At 39.4% G+C, this 14,837-nt stretch overlaps 1 protein-coding gene across 2 annotated transcripts in view; it reads right to left on the bottom strand.

The window, feature by feature from the left end:
• SPTBN5 (spectrin beta, non-erythrocytic 5) overlaps positions 1-14,837 on the bottom strand; it is a 98,651-nt gene that overhangs the window by 22,183 nt on the left and 61,631 nt on the right. For both annotated transcript variants that reach the window (XM_054197910.1, XM_054197911.1), the window contains 11 exons: positions 14,155-14,346; positions 13,448-13,543; positions 10,596-10,714; positions 9,844-9,958; positions 8,739-8,852; positions 7,054-7,175; positions 6,267-6,429; positions 4,134-4,322; positions 3,048-3,125; positions 1,508-1,680; positions 370-460 (listed from right to left, as the gene is read on the bottom strand). In XM_054197910.1, the coding sequence (XP_054053885.1) occupies positions 370-460; positions 1,508-1,680; positions 3,048-3,125; positions 4,134-4,322; positions 6,267-6,429; positions 7,054-7,175; positions 8,739-8,852; positions 9,844-9,958; positions 10,596-10,714; positions 13,448-13,543; positions 14,155-14,346 (1,452 nt within the window). The remainder of the gene's footprint in view (positions 1-369; positions 461-1,507; positions 1,681-3,047; positions 3,126-4,133; positions 4,323-6,266; positions 6,430-7,053; positions 7,176-8,738; positions 8,853-9,843; positions 9,959-10,595; positions 10,715-13,447; positions 13,544-14,154; positions 14,347-14,837) is intronic.

Genomic DNA, 14,837 nt, shown 5'->3' with positions numbered 1-14,837 from the left:
CATGTGTGTATGGGGGAGAAAGTGCAATTACTTCCCTATTGCTACCACATTGCCAGTATCCCACAAGAACTAATTTGTCTCTTCCCATGAATTTTAAGATGGTGGCATGTTCCCTTTTAACGCATTTATTTCTTCTGCATTTTGCTGGCCTCCAATGCACAGTAGATCTTTCATATGGTGACTGGAGGGAAGCTGTGACTTGAAAGCTGAAAAATATCCCTTCACTCTTATCCTTGTCTTTCCTAATATCATCTCATTCCAGACTCAGTTCCTTGATTTTTCTCACAGTAAATCTCTTCAGGAATTCAGATCTATGCAGTGCAGTATGTTTCAAGAGACCAGAATACCATGAATCCTGTGTAATTGTACCTCAAAGGAATTCCTCAGCAACTTCTGCAGAAGCCTTGACTCCTCTAGCAGATGTCTGCGAGCAGCAGCATTCTCCAGCAGTTTCTCTTTTCTGAGATGAAGACAGATGTGTGAGGTAAAAGCCACGGAGTGAATTAGATAGGATAAGGGTATTCAATTTTCACCTCTAAACCACATGTGATCTAACCCTCCATTCTCCACGAGAGAACTGTCAATAACATGATTCAGGTTGTCAGAAAAGATGCTCAGGACACTATAGGAAGGTTTACTAACAGATAAGTGTGTTTAAATTACACACAAATTCTGTATATATGACGTCTGTCTCTAGGAATCACCATTATGGCTTTTCAGGGTACAAGAGAACAAAAATTCAGCATGTTTCTTACATGAAAAGCCAGGGAATATGATGGTATTTGTCACTGATAAACCAAAGTTACACCATCTTTTCATCTTTTTTTTCCCGAATGTGGACCTGCAGCACTTTATTCATGCTAATGTAGGGATGACATAGTTTGATCATATTAATAAATTAATACGTTCACTAAAGGGATCTCCAGTCGCTCTTCGTAAATTTTAAATATATCTTTTCATCTACCATAGCACTGAATACAACTGCTTCTACTGTCAGCATTTATTTAAGATGAACGATATGGAATGTGCTAGGAGAAATAAAGTAATTCACATGAAAGGGCAAGATCTGATCAGAAAAATTGCAAATGCCCCAGTAGATAATTTGAGCAGGGCTTTAGGATCAACCCCATTAGAGCAGTGAAAAAGTAGTTGGGTACCAAATGACCTTTCTTGATGGTATTAAATGATAATGAAGTATTTAATGGCACAGCAGGCCTCTGTCTTTTGTTTGCAGCACTGTCCCTATGGCCAGGCCAGGATACCAAATTACAGGAAAACTGCCTTTTTCTGAATCCCACTCCCCCTGCACTTAACTGTATTTTGGAAACCTCCTAATGAAATATTGACTAGAATCAGGCCATTTTGGCAAGACCACGGTGCAAGGCACAAAGTTGAATAAATGCAAACTAGTTTATGGCTCTCTTAAAACATTTAAAGATATTAGTCACAGGGGAGAGTCTCATTGCAAAAGAAATGGGTGGCTGACACAGGAAAGGTTTGACTTCACCTCCTCAGAACAGCCTGGCATTTGTTGGTGATGTTGTCCGAGTCATAATGCTTGTTTTGCGTTAGCTGCTGAGCAAATGAAGCCATCTCATCAATTTTCTCCATCTGAGCTTCCAGTGCTTTTTCAAACTGTGCGTGTTTCCGCTGTAGGCTCTCCACACTGGACACTGAGTCCTGGATAGAATTCAACAAAGGGAAGCTGCTTTCAGTCGGAGTTTTCCATCCACAACATTGATAATCCAGAAGCTAAATGGCATTTACCCCACATTTGCAAGCTGTCAAGAAAATTTATTGGTCTTTGAAATTTATTGGCATTGAATCTGAGACTTGTGGCCTAAATAATGTTCTATGCATGGTCTGAGGCCATTGTTTCGGGGTAAAAACTAAAAGCTAAGCTGGATGCTTAGCTTCTCTTGCATATTGTGCTGCATAGAACATACCACTTCTCAAGACATAAAGCATCAGGTCCTAATCATAAATCAGTCTTAAGACAGATGCTATTTTAGAAGCAAATGTGGGATGACAAACTGAGATCAGAGTTAAGTGAACAAATATGTCACAGAAAGAGATTAAAATTGTAGCCTCGGTTTCAACCCACAGAATTTGGAAGAGCTCAGATCCAGATTTGGATTTGAGGACTGGAGTCTGATATTACAGTTAGTCTGAAGAGAAACACAGAATCTGACTTCTTGTAACATTTGTGAATCCCAAGCTTAATGACTCAGAGTTCTCTTTTCAGCACCCCTCTGCACTATAATCAGTGGTGTCAAAATGTTGTTACTGCAATAAACTCTGCTTTCCCACTACTCTAAAGGAAGCAATAAAGCTCACATCAAACAGGTCAGAAAAAAATCTAAACTTCTGGGTCCCTTTCAATGACTTGCATGAGTCATTGAAAGGGAAGGTACTCACAGAGCATTTTCTGTGCATTGCTGAGCTAAATATGACTGGAAAATGGGTGGCTCCTTCTAGGTCTCATATACTCATTTGTTTTTCATACATTTGTTCACATTATGCCTCCACTGAAATCTGAGATGTAATGGTACTTCCTGCAGACACAACTAATTTGGTAGCATTACCTATACAAAGTGCAGGGTAAGTTAACCATCAGAATGTATATCCAGCACCCTGCGTAGTTTTTGCAACCCATGCTTCGGTCTGTGGTTTCAGTTATTGCAGTGTTACTGGTACCTGAGGTAGGTAATCTAAAGCTACACTGGGTACATCTGCAGTGACAGCAGCGATGACTTGCACACTGCTGGTAAATGTACTTGGGTCAGATAGGACCAGTTAGAGAGATGCAGTCTCATTTTCCTGCTATCTTTGGAGTAGTTGGACTGTTTCATTACTCTTGGGGCTGAGAATCCTGTCCCGTGTAAAGTATCAAGGAAAGAAATCTGATCCTAAACCGTCAACAAGATGGAGCAGTAACTTCAGAAGGAGAAAGATCACAGGAAGGTTCAGAGCACATCATCATACTTCACAGCTCCCTTTCCTCCAGACTGATTGCAGAGAAAATTGTAATTTCTCGGAGCACCTACCCCTAAGTCCTCATTGGCTAGGAAAGCCTCTTTGCTGCTGAGCCAGCTCTCAGTCTGTTCCACATAGCCATAGAATTTCTATATAGGGAAAAAAAGCAGTCATAAACATGGTGTAAAACAGAGCCAAACCTGACTTTGACAGAGTATGCTGAAAAAACCAAACTTCCGGGGCTATTCAAAAAATGAACTGCATAGCACTGGATGGCAATAAGCATTGGACGCTACAAAAAACACATGTGTAAAATTATTATTGTGAATTTTTCCTTTATAAAATAATATAATTATTTCTTTTTGTCTAAGATGTAGGATACAATACAAGTATTTGTAGCTTGTTTGCTAATAGTGTAGAGAATGCTGCGTAAGGTAACTGGCCAATAAAAAGGACAGTAACATGGCCTGAAATAAGTAGAATGTACTGCATAAATAAGCATGAAAGCAGTCCTTACCATATGGTTTAAGTTCTCATATATATGAAACTTTTTAGATGGGACTAGTAGCACCAGCTGTTATTTGAGGTACTTGACATTCCCCATTATAAAATCTCCATTTCAGTTATTTCTAACTTTTGCCAACAAGCCATTTGAGCAGAAATTTTGTGAGATGACAGTTACAAGGAAGTATTTCTGGAAAACTAAAGCCAAAACAGTTATTTTCTTAGAAAAATGCAGGGAAAAACAGTATTTTGTCCATGCTAAACTTTTCTTCAGGTTTTTTTTTAAATACTTGCCTGTTTTTTGGGGGGAAGTTACGGAATTTAGTAGTGATGTTCCATTCTAAGTATGTGCCTTTTTCCAGATGTATGAGAGTTTGACCAAATTTTGCTAAGTTTTATAGCCTTTGAAAAACACCTGAGCACATATTCCACAAAAATTTCTTTGATTTGTAAAGGTACAAATTCTACAAGTCTTGCCACCACTGAATGTGCCTGGCCCTCAGCGTGCCTTCTGGAAACCGGTGAAATATAAATTAAACACCGAGTATTATTAGCATATCTTTCATTGTACCATCTTATAAATTTGCTGTGTGTATCGAGGAAAGTTGTCAGTGGCATGTGAATTCTCTGTCATTGAATGTCTTTTTACTCACCTGTAAATCTTGTGCCTGAAACAATTTTATATATTGGTCCTGCCATGCTTGGATCAATTCAGACCAGGCTTGCTGTAGTCTGGAGAGGGACTGGTGAATCTCAGGGGTAGCATAGTGACCAGAATTGCCAAGTTCTTGACCATAGTTACTGAGAGAGTTGAATCTTTCCACTCGTGCTTCAATCTCCTCCTAAAATACATTACTAAGGTTGATGTCAAGGGCTTACGGAACGCCAGTTATTCAGCATACAAGCCTTAAGGGGAAGAATATGGGCTGTAACTTTCCGACACTAATATTTGTATGGAAAATCATTCATCTTTGTGCTATGTTACTGAAAGAGCATAGAATTGCCTAAGAGAAAATAAACATGGACAATAAATTACTTTATTGCTCTAGGAATAATTGGTCTCCTACAAATCAAAATTGGGATTAAATTAGAAACAGATTAGAAAATGCTTAGATATAAATGAACACAGTTTTGAACTGTAATACTGCATCCCTCCACAGTCTTCCTACATAAAGGTCGTTCTTATGAGAAACACTGCCTAGAATTTTTCCTCTCCTGCCAAATAACTTGGCATTAGATTACTGCATTAAAGACAAGGTTTTACTTTATTTTGTAGTGTTAAAATTTTACCTTTTCCCTTTACATTTGACTTTTTCACCTAGTCTGAGGAATGAGTTATGCCTGTTTCCTGAAGGTGAAAGCATTATAAGCAACTATGGCCCCTGCAAACTGAATGTGGAACTCCTAACGTAAACAATCTGAAAATCAAAAAACCCATGAGCTGAAATAATACCATGTATTAACCCACAAACCACCTTAAAAACTATGAGATGTACTATTAAATGTCTGAAATTAGAACTGCTGCTTTTAGGGCTTTTTCGGGGGGGGGTGGTGGGGGGGTGGTGGTGGTGGTGTTGCCCAATCATAGGTAATAGCCATGGAAATGTAAAATGCAATGTAAAATAGCCATTCTATTTTTTTAATCCAGATTAGCACCTTGTGTTCAACTCTAGTGTCTCCTAAGGACTTTGGTTTGAGCCACTAATCTGAACGAAGAAAACCCCTCCACTTTTCTTGTCTATAATTTTAGTTTAGTCAACCCAATACAAAAGAACATATTGCCTGGATTCCTCCTTTTCTGACTGACTATCTCCTTAGAACCATTTGGGTTACTTTACTAACAGATATTAAAGACTTAGATCTTGTTACCATCTAAATTTGGAGGACATTACATCAGTGGTTTGTATTATTACTACTGTGACAAAGAATTACTAGCAAAAACATTGTTAAGTCTGTGACATGAGACAGCACTGTTAAAATGGAAGGCTCCAAAAGGAGAGGACTCAGCTACTTCATACTAAATTCAAGTCTAGAAAAAGAATCAGGATCTTCAAACTATTTGTTCTAATAATGGGCGTGACAAAACACTGGATATTAGTCATGATTCTGTGAACATGATTTCTAGAAAAAGTAACATAACTACAAAGAAAAGGTAACATGACAGCTAAAAGATAGCTATGACACTTGGGAAAAAAAGTAAAATATTAACTTTTTTTCTAAGGTTAATTAGTAATATCACTCCTTTTAGAAAATCCACCAAAAATTATTATCCAAATTAGCCACCAAAAGATTGTGTGGTAATTAGTACTGGAATATGAAGTGTTTCAGAACTGAATGTGTAGTACTATCCAATGGTAATTTACTGCCCTGTGTGAGACAAACTGCTGCTTTTATTTTCCACTCAGGCAAATGGAGTTTGCATGACAAAATCTAAATCAAAGCTAGAATAAACTGGCATTAACTTTTTGGCAATCCAAATAAAGAGATCAGCAGCGAGCAGGTTTTGATACTGAACCAGCTTTTTACCTACAGGGCTAGACAGCAGTACAGGTGAGAGCTAATGGGGCTTTCTGAGACTTTTTGCAGGGACAGGAGCTACCAAACAGCCCATGGGATAGATTTCTGTCAATACACAGGTGTCTTCTGTCCCTAGTCTGTTACTGAAAACGTGTTCTCACCATGTTATTGACAAGATGCATGCAGCAAAATTCTGCTGTGTCTGCAGCAGTTAATTCCCGTGGGAAGGATTCCCAGTGTGTTCAACTGGAAGCAATGATGATACTTGCCTTTCTCTGATGATGTTCCTCAATCATGCTTTCTGCTTCATTTGCACTTTTAGGAAGTCCCCCTGCTTCCATTAAGCCTCTGATGTTTTGTGTCCAATCTAGGATCTCCTTCATCTCCAAGTTAAATTTCTGCAACTGATATGAAGCCGCCAGCTTCTCTTTCCTGCCACACAATGTGCAGTTCAGCATTATCCAACACAGAATTATCTAGTTACCTCTCCCTCCTCATTTGCAGAGGCAGTTACCTCAGAAGCCAAATGAAGTGAATTCAAGCCTCCTAGCTTTGCCATACAGCTCCTAACAGTCCTCATGTTAAACCAAAATCACAGGAGACTCACACTGCCTTGGAGATAACATGCTTATCTTATTTTCTATATCAGTTCATTAGGACAAGAAAGGTGAAGAAGCCTTCATAGCTGTTGCTTCCAGCAATGATTACAACTCAGGCCTAAGCTTTTCTAGTTTTGGAAAGATTCAAGGAAAAAAATAATCTTCTAGAACCATCCAAAATTAAGTCTTTCACAAATGCTTTATGATAGATTTAATTTTGATAGTCTGGAGGCATTTTAGTAACATTATTTGGTGAGATAAGTTTTCCCAAAGTCACATCAGTGGAACTTTTCTTATACCAAGTCACACTTGTTCCAATGCAGGTGTCTTAGCTGCCTGCATAAACTTTGTAAAGGATCCTCAGAAACTTTTAAAAAGCCCTTGGCAAGTAGATTTGAGACTCCGGGGAGCAGCTTTGCTCCTGATGAGAGATATTCAGACCACTAGAAGTCTTTACCTTTGTTTGGCCTGTCCCTGGAGTCGTAGCCAGTTGTTTTTCATCTCCTGTTGCTTCATAGTCAGTTTGTCATTTATGGATGGATTCCTTGTGGAAAGGCGGAAAGATTCCAATTGCAATGGCTGGGAAGAGATTTATAGTGGGGTGAATTTATGCCAAATGCTTATATTCATTCCTGAGTCTGCCTTTCAGGAAAAGTAGTTCATTTCGAGATACTGATTTTCAAAAGCAGGTACTTAAATTACAATAACAAAATATACAGAGGGACTTATATGCACGAAAAATACATATGCATTTGTGAGCAATCATCCATGTGAAGAAAGAGATGTGTGTGCTGCTTCATGTGCACAAATGTTAATTTACAATTAAGAAAGTAGTTTTGAAGAATAGGGACAAACATACAGGAAAATGAAGTGCTAATTGTAACCTCTATTAGCTTAGTCTAACTAAAATGGGTAACAAAAGCCATGAAAATATGGCAGAACACGGAACCAACCAGACTTGCCTTTCAACAGAAGACTCAAAAATCATTTGTATCTATTTCAGCTAACAGCAGCATCAAAACACTACTTTCAGTGTAGAATTCTAGTTGATGCTGTTTTCCTTAACACAGGCTGATAAACAGTGATGAACGCTTACTAACCCAGATTTAAAGTTGATATCTTTCTTGTAAAACTCCATCAAATCAATGAAAATGAAGAATTTTAGTTATGCAGAAAGGAGAATATGCCAGGCTGGTTTTAATCCATAAGAAAAGTACAGATATTATACTTTGTACATGGTATTTGCATCAGCATCAAAAAAACCCCAACCAGACCTAAACCCAAACCTTGCTCATCTTTCTGTTTCCGTGCAGCACTCCCCCATACAGCCTTGCTAACACTGTCCGTGGAATGCTGACTAGTAATCTCCCACGTTTCATATGGGAATTAGCTAACAAAGTCAAAATGTGTGAAGGTATCACACATATTGTCTCCATTTGCATACTATTGTGGAAAAAAAGTTTTGAGAAAGTTTGTAAAAATATTTTCTATATGAAAAGGCCTAAAACTCTGGCCAACAGTGAAAACTGTGAGAGGTTGTCACAGGATTTCTACTACTGCAGTTCAGTTGAAAACATTTCTTTTCATTAAAAATATGCAATTATATAGGAGCTTAGACCCATATTTAATGCTCAAGATCAGTTCTAAATGATGCAAAATGATGAAAGCCAGAGCTGATCAGGCAGGCAATTATAATCTAAGATTTCTGGTTTTGATGTCTGTGTCAGAAAACTACGTGCACTGTGGGTTCCGCATTTCATTACTAAACAGAACTAGAGTCATGATTTTGGTTCAAGTAAGTACAGAAAATGGGGGAAAGATGGAGAGCTAAATTTGTGTTCCAACTTTCCAAAAGATATAGGACAGTCTAATCTGGCTTGTAGGCGAGGGCCAGAGAATCAGCTAACATGTTAAAAAGGAACTTCTCTTCTTAGATTTGGTGCATCAGGAAGAATAACATTTGGCACAACGAAGTAGGATTAAGTAGCACAGTATTTTACTGAGAAGAAATCTGAGCTGCATTTGCATTGCAGTGCAATTCATACTAATGAATCTGAAGAGTCAAGTCGATCTTTGCACCATGTTTCCAAGAAGCAAAAATGAACTTTTTTACAGTATCCTCTGTACTTCCACACTTCTTACCTCCATTTTGGACTTAATAACACCGATTTCTCTCTCCATCTCTTCATGCCTTCGAATCAGGTTTTCCACACTTTCCACATCTTTCCCATAATCCAGTGCTTGTATCAGTACACTCTGAAGGGGGCAGTAGGATGTGCAAATGGTGAAGATGACAAAAAGCAAAAGGATCATATCTTAATTCTTTCAAATAGTCTCCTCCTTCCCTTTTTTGTATTGCCATCTGATTGTTCTTATTGTCTTTATAAATATCATCAGGGCACCTTGTCTGCACTCCTTACGGAGATGGAACAAGAATTCACAACTCTTTGGACAGTCGCAAACCTACTTAAGGTGCCTCTGGCCATTCACATATAAAGCAAAGGCAGGAATGCTTCGCTGCATTTCTCAATCTTTCTTTTCCCTTTTATTTCCATATACCAAAACAGCCCAATACTTCCCATTAAATTGTGCCACAGAAATTTTCAAGTGTGTTTTATGAAAATATGGAAAATAAAATTGACCCTCAGAATCCTACCAGAAAAGAAATCCCAGACAATGAAGAAATACATTAGTAAAAGTTGTTATAAAAATTTCAAATCAACTGCCTTGATATCTTAAGTAGTACCACTATGTATCTGCCTATTGACTTATAGTTAATAACATTAGTTATGTGGATGAAGTAATTGGTGTTTATCTAGCCTTTTTCTTCTATTAATCTCAAAATTATAATCCAGGATAGGCATTTTTACCTCCATTTCTGAATGAATAAGATTTTTATGCAACTTTTCAAAGTTGCGTATTTAATATGTCTGCATTGCACATCAGAGAGAGATATGCAAGCTAGTGTTGAGTGAACTAGCTTTGAATTTGGAACACTAGAAGTTGCTATATTTAAGATAAGTAAATAATTCAGAAAAAGCTTTATGGTAATTCAGCTAACTAACTGGCTTTTGGTATTCAGAACTGACTTGCCTCAACACTGTCTGAAGGAGATGCAAACTTGATACACAGACAGCTATCAAAGTTCACTGCTGGATACTCTCTAGCAAGGGTCATGCCTGGGTTTATCATCGTTAGCAAAATAGAACATTTTCCCATGTCAATTAATCAAAATCTGAGAACTTACCTTCTCAGTAATTCTCTCTGTGATGTCATCAATTTCTCTGATTAAGGCATGAATCTCTAGGGCTCCCTCTAACTTCTTCCTGTATGCATTCAGGTTACCATGGAAACTGTTCCACCTTTTATTGAAAAGAATATTTTAGAGGTGTAGTTCAGAGGTATTTCCACAATTGAGTTTCATAATACTCAGATCTAAGTTAAAAGACAGGATTTCTGAGCTACCTTGTGTATTGATCCCCACTTCCCCATGACAGGGGACTCATCACAGAGATCAAGATTATCCTGACAAGACTACCTGGTTATATTTATTCCAAGTTTTCAGGGCGGCATGGGGGTTAAAAGCTAAAAAGTACCAATCCATTTTCCTTAAACCCTCAATAACCTCATAATCCCTGTCTTCATGCTTTTGGTTCTTAGCTAGTGGCCCATGAAGTAGCAAAAGCAATATGCACTTCACCAGGACAACTATGTGAACAGATGGAAGTGTCTTAGCTTCACGGATCTAGTGTGTAAAGTGCTGTGAAATAGCATATTTGCCTCCAAGCCTGAAAACACGAGTTTGGCCCTGCTAGATTAGAAATCCTTCTGGCTAATTGCTCTGAAAGTCTTGAAAGACAACTCCAGTGTGTGATGTTTGGTAGTTATGATGTTAAAGAAGAAAATATATGTCACGATTCCTCCATTTATCCCAGCCCCAGACACCTAATATTCCCTTCTTGGTTTTGCTTTATACAGAAGCTTTAAAAGCATACTCACTTCTCATTGAGCTGCTTCCGGCGCGTATATATTGTCTTTGTTTCTTCCTTGTTCTGTCTTTCCAGTTTCATGGCCAGGGCATTGATAGCCCTGATGTGAGCATCATCCACTGTTGTCTCCTGTAAAGTGAGAAAAGGAACAAAGGTATATGTTTGATATGTTTGTGACTGAGTTTTCCACTGAGACAGGAAAACCAGGATTAACAGCAACAAGCAAGAGTTTTACCTCACTATCAAACATTTCAGACACATGGGGTTTGCTCTACTACAACTGCTGGTGTTATAAGGACCTGATGAGAAGACAGTAAAGGCAAGAAAGGACATTAATGACTATAGATACAAAAATGATCTAGATCTAGATGAGAACCCTCAGAGCTTCATTTGTAAGCCAGGCACTCCATCAGGGGCTCATTTGTTGAAAAAAACATAGGTGCAGTTGCTGGTTACATAGGTGGCTGCTGTGGAACAGCTGGTGTGTGGCAGATTGTTCCGCTGTCAAACAGATAGTGACTATTGGCTCCTAGTCCTACTCACTGTTTTTTCAAGATAGGCCTGTCCAGCTTTGCCTTCTATACTGTGGACAACAAACTTAAAATGCATACAGCCTTGAGAAACTCAGACAACCCATGCCATTGCATTTTCTTCTAAAGTAACATCGCTGCATTTTAAAAGGTATGCTAAGTCTTCAAGGCAACTTGCTTCCTATGTACATACCGTAGAAAGTATAATATTTGCACATTGCACATATAATCTGGACTACAGTGGAATAATTGTTCTTTTTAAGCATGACAAATGGCCAACACTGAACGCTGCTCCAAGATTAAAAAACACGCTCTGTTTTTCTAAAACTAGTAAATCACAAGCTTAGTGGGGAGATATTAATCACTGATGTAGTAGAAGCACAGCTGCAAGATGCCAGCACACTGTTAATAGAAGTATTAACACCATTTGTATTTTTTTAATGCTACATCCATACCAAAGTGCATGCTTCCATGTGTGCTTTACTATTATACACAGCCATAAAGTAAACAAGAGAAATGAGCAGACAGCCAGATATTCTTCAGAAACCCTGCAGTCTCCTCTCCTGGTAAATAACAGCAGCACAGTGTGACAGAACATGAGTAGAAAATCTGGTGGCCATCAATGCAGGACGATTGCTTCCCTACCCTGATCTCGGATTTCTCTAGTGGGGAAACCTAGAATGGATGGATGAATACACTGTGCCAGGACCAGCCTGCTTCTGTTTGTATCACCCTATGAAGTTCTGTATAACTAAGCATCAGCTCTGAGGGTATATCACTGTCCCAGCCTTTTTCTGCAGGAGTCATGTTCAGAGTGGTACAGGAACAGTGGCTACAAGCTGATAGTATCTAATGCCAAGAGTTTCCTGTGGCACATAAAATCTACTTTATGCTGACTGGGACACCGGGTTTTTTCTGTCTCTTTCACCATCCTCCTTTTGGCTGGTTCGACCTGTAGCAGAGCCTTTGCTCCATCCCTTAGCTCACAGTTTAGCTGGTGAGGACTGAAGGGCCAATGAAGGTCTCTTCACTAATTCCGTGGTGCTGGAGCTTGAGTGTTTCAGCTCTCTACCCAAATCCAGTACAAATGCACTGTCACAGGAAATTCTGCTGGCCTCTGGAAAGGGGAGCTCAGGGTTTTCTCACAGGTGTCAGGCATATCTATACTGTTACTCTGCATAGAAGAGGATTGCCTCCTCCTGCTATTAGGCAGCAGAAATAGAAGATGGGAGCTGCCCTAACAGGAATTGGCAACAAAATAACAGGCAAACAAAGGACAAAGGATATCAGGAGAGAACATTAGAGTAAGTCTCACTCACAGAGTCCTAATACACCTCTTTCCAGACTTCCTCACAGCTTCCAGACTAGCAAATCAGCACAGTAATCTTTCCTGTGTGACACTCAGACCTGTTAGTCCACCTCTGTAGCAGTTCACAGAAACAAAGAGAACAAGAGGCTGCTGCAAATGCATCCCCTCAATGTATGGCCTCACAGCTCTCATGGTGGGAGCTGAAGCACATCACAAGGAGGCCCTTGTTGTGGCAGGGCCTGTTCCCCAGCATTCCCAAGGTTTGGTGCCCAAGTTAGCACATCTCACTGGGGACAAGAGAGGCAGCTGGCATGACGCAGCACCACACAAGAGGGTCAGAGATCTCAGCGCAGAAAGGCGAACTGTGCAGCTGTCTTGTCACATGGCTGCTATCCCAAGTGTAAACCACTGCTCTATTTTACTAAATGTCTGATTATTAACATCACGATTCATGACCTACCATATGTGCTGTATAAACAAAGTCCCCCACATATATGTATTTCATTTGGATGAAGGAATATGAGAAACTTGACTGTTCCTCAGGAGGAGGGGAAGGGAGGGAAAGGAGGGAAATGGAGAAATGGTCCATTTGTTTTCTATGGGCTTGTTCATGGAAGGTCTACATCAACTGTCAGATTCAAACAAACGTGGCTGAAACAACCATTTTTAATCCACTTTTGGGTGGAACTCACCATGACTTGTAGACGGCATGAACCATACTGGAAATTTGCTCAAATTCAGGCTCACACAGCCAGCTTTTCAGTCATGTAATGCAATCAAAAATTTTAGGTTGTGTCATGAGTGCCTGACAGCGCTGTTTAGACATCATCAAAGCAGAAGGCACAATGAGGGAAAATTCTAACTATTTTAATAGCTTATAAAGTGGTAATGCTTCCTACCTCCCTGATCTTTCACCTCCTCAGCATACTGGAACTGTATTTGCTACCTGGATATGTTGTGGGACTGAAAAGGTAGCTGCTGCTTCCAGCCACATAGTGAATGTGCATGGAAAACACCTCTTACCCCTGATGTTGCTCCATGGAACTCATTCAGCTTTTTCATGAGCTGCAGGCAGTGTTCATAGTCATTTCCCACATCACCTACGTTAATCATGACTTCCTGGGGAAATAAGCAGCAGACAGGCAAACATTCAGGCTGAGTACAAGAACACAGCATGTCCCAATGCTTATGCTGATGCAATGAGTTCTGTGATGTGTCTGTAAATCACTGACCTACAGCTTCTGAAAGAGTCTCTTCTGATCTTTAGATAATTATGAGACTTAGTCCCAGTTCCCTCTCCAATCTATTACTGATTATGGAAGCAACTTCTGAATGAAAACTTAGTGGATCAAATGACTCTTCCTTCACTCTTACAAAAAGAAACTTGCAGATTTGATACACAATGAGCATGAGTGCCTGTTGCCAAAGGCTTAAGGTCTCTTCCATTCTAGTCTGCTTCCATTTCTCTGTCTCAATAGAGACACACAAGATAACCACCAATAATCACAATATCTTCATGTGCACTTTTTATTGTCCTACTGATTCTGGCATGGAAACACTCCAGAAATTTTTTAGAATTTGTCGAATCATTCCTTCCATATTGTTTGTAGAACATGTCATGCAAAAGCTACTAAGAAAATTTCCTGGAAGATGACACATTTATTAGAAGTTGACTGCTAAATAGAAAGTCTCCAGTGTGCTGCTTGGGTTAAATACTAGAATCCATTTACCTTCTCCCTGATCCAGGCTTCCACCTGGTCTACCTTCTGGAGAAATTCCAGGAAGTCCCGGCTGTCCTCCAGCATCTTTCCACGGGCAGCAACAGCTCTCTTCAACTTCTCCCAAAGCTCCTGAAGCATGCGGACTCGGCGACAGATCTCTCCTGATTTTGGGTGGCCTTTCGATACCAGGGCTTCTCCTTTCTTCATATTCAAAAGAAGAAATTAGAAATTAAGGTTGCCACTACATTTTTATGTGATTACCATGTTATATGACCTCTCTAGAAGGACGCTCTCACTTTCCTAACCTGGGCTGTTATACAATAGATTACTTATATAAAATTTAATGCGCAAATGATACTGCTCAGCTGAAAACCTTTTACGTCTGGAGGGAATCAAGAACACTAGAATTTGAATATTTCCCTGCCAAGAATGACATTCATGGAGTGGGAGCACCAAAAGATTACCATTTCAGATGATTGTGCCCTTCAGCTACGTGATTCACCCAGTTTCAACAAGAATGTCCACAAATTGGGCATAAAATCCTATTTACCTTTTGTAGGAGTAATCACCCCAGGCAAGGAAGAAGTCAATGATGTCTTTCTATTTAGGCGATAAAGAAAGATGGAAGTTCTCTGGACAAAGTAATTAACAAATCTCTCTGTCATAAATTAACATTTCCATGGCATAGCAAC

Source organism: Rissa tridactyla, chromosome 4 (assembly GCF_028500815.1).
Source record: "Rissa tridactyla isolate bRisTri1 chromosome 4, bRisTri1.patW.cur.20221130, whole genome shotgun sequence".
In the NCBI taxonomy this organism is placed as follows: domain Eukaryota; kingdom Metazoa; phylum Chordata; class Aves; order Charadriiformes; family Laridae; genus Rissa; species Rissa tridactyla.
Note: the sequence above shows the minus strand (reverse complement) of the source record. Positions and strands in the feature narration are given on the sequence as shown.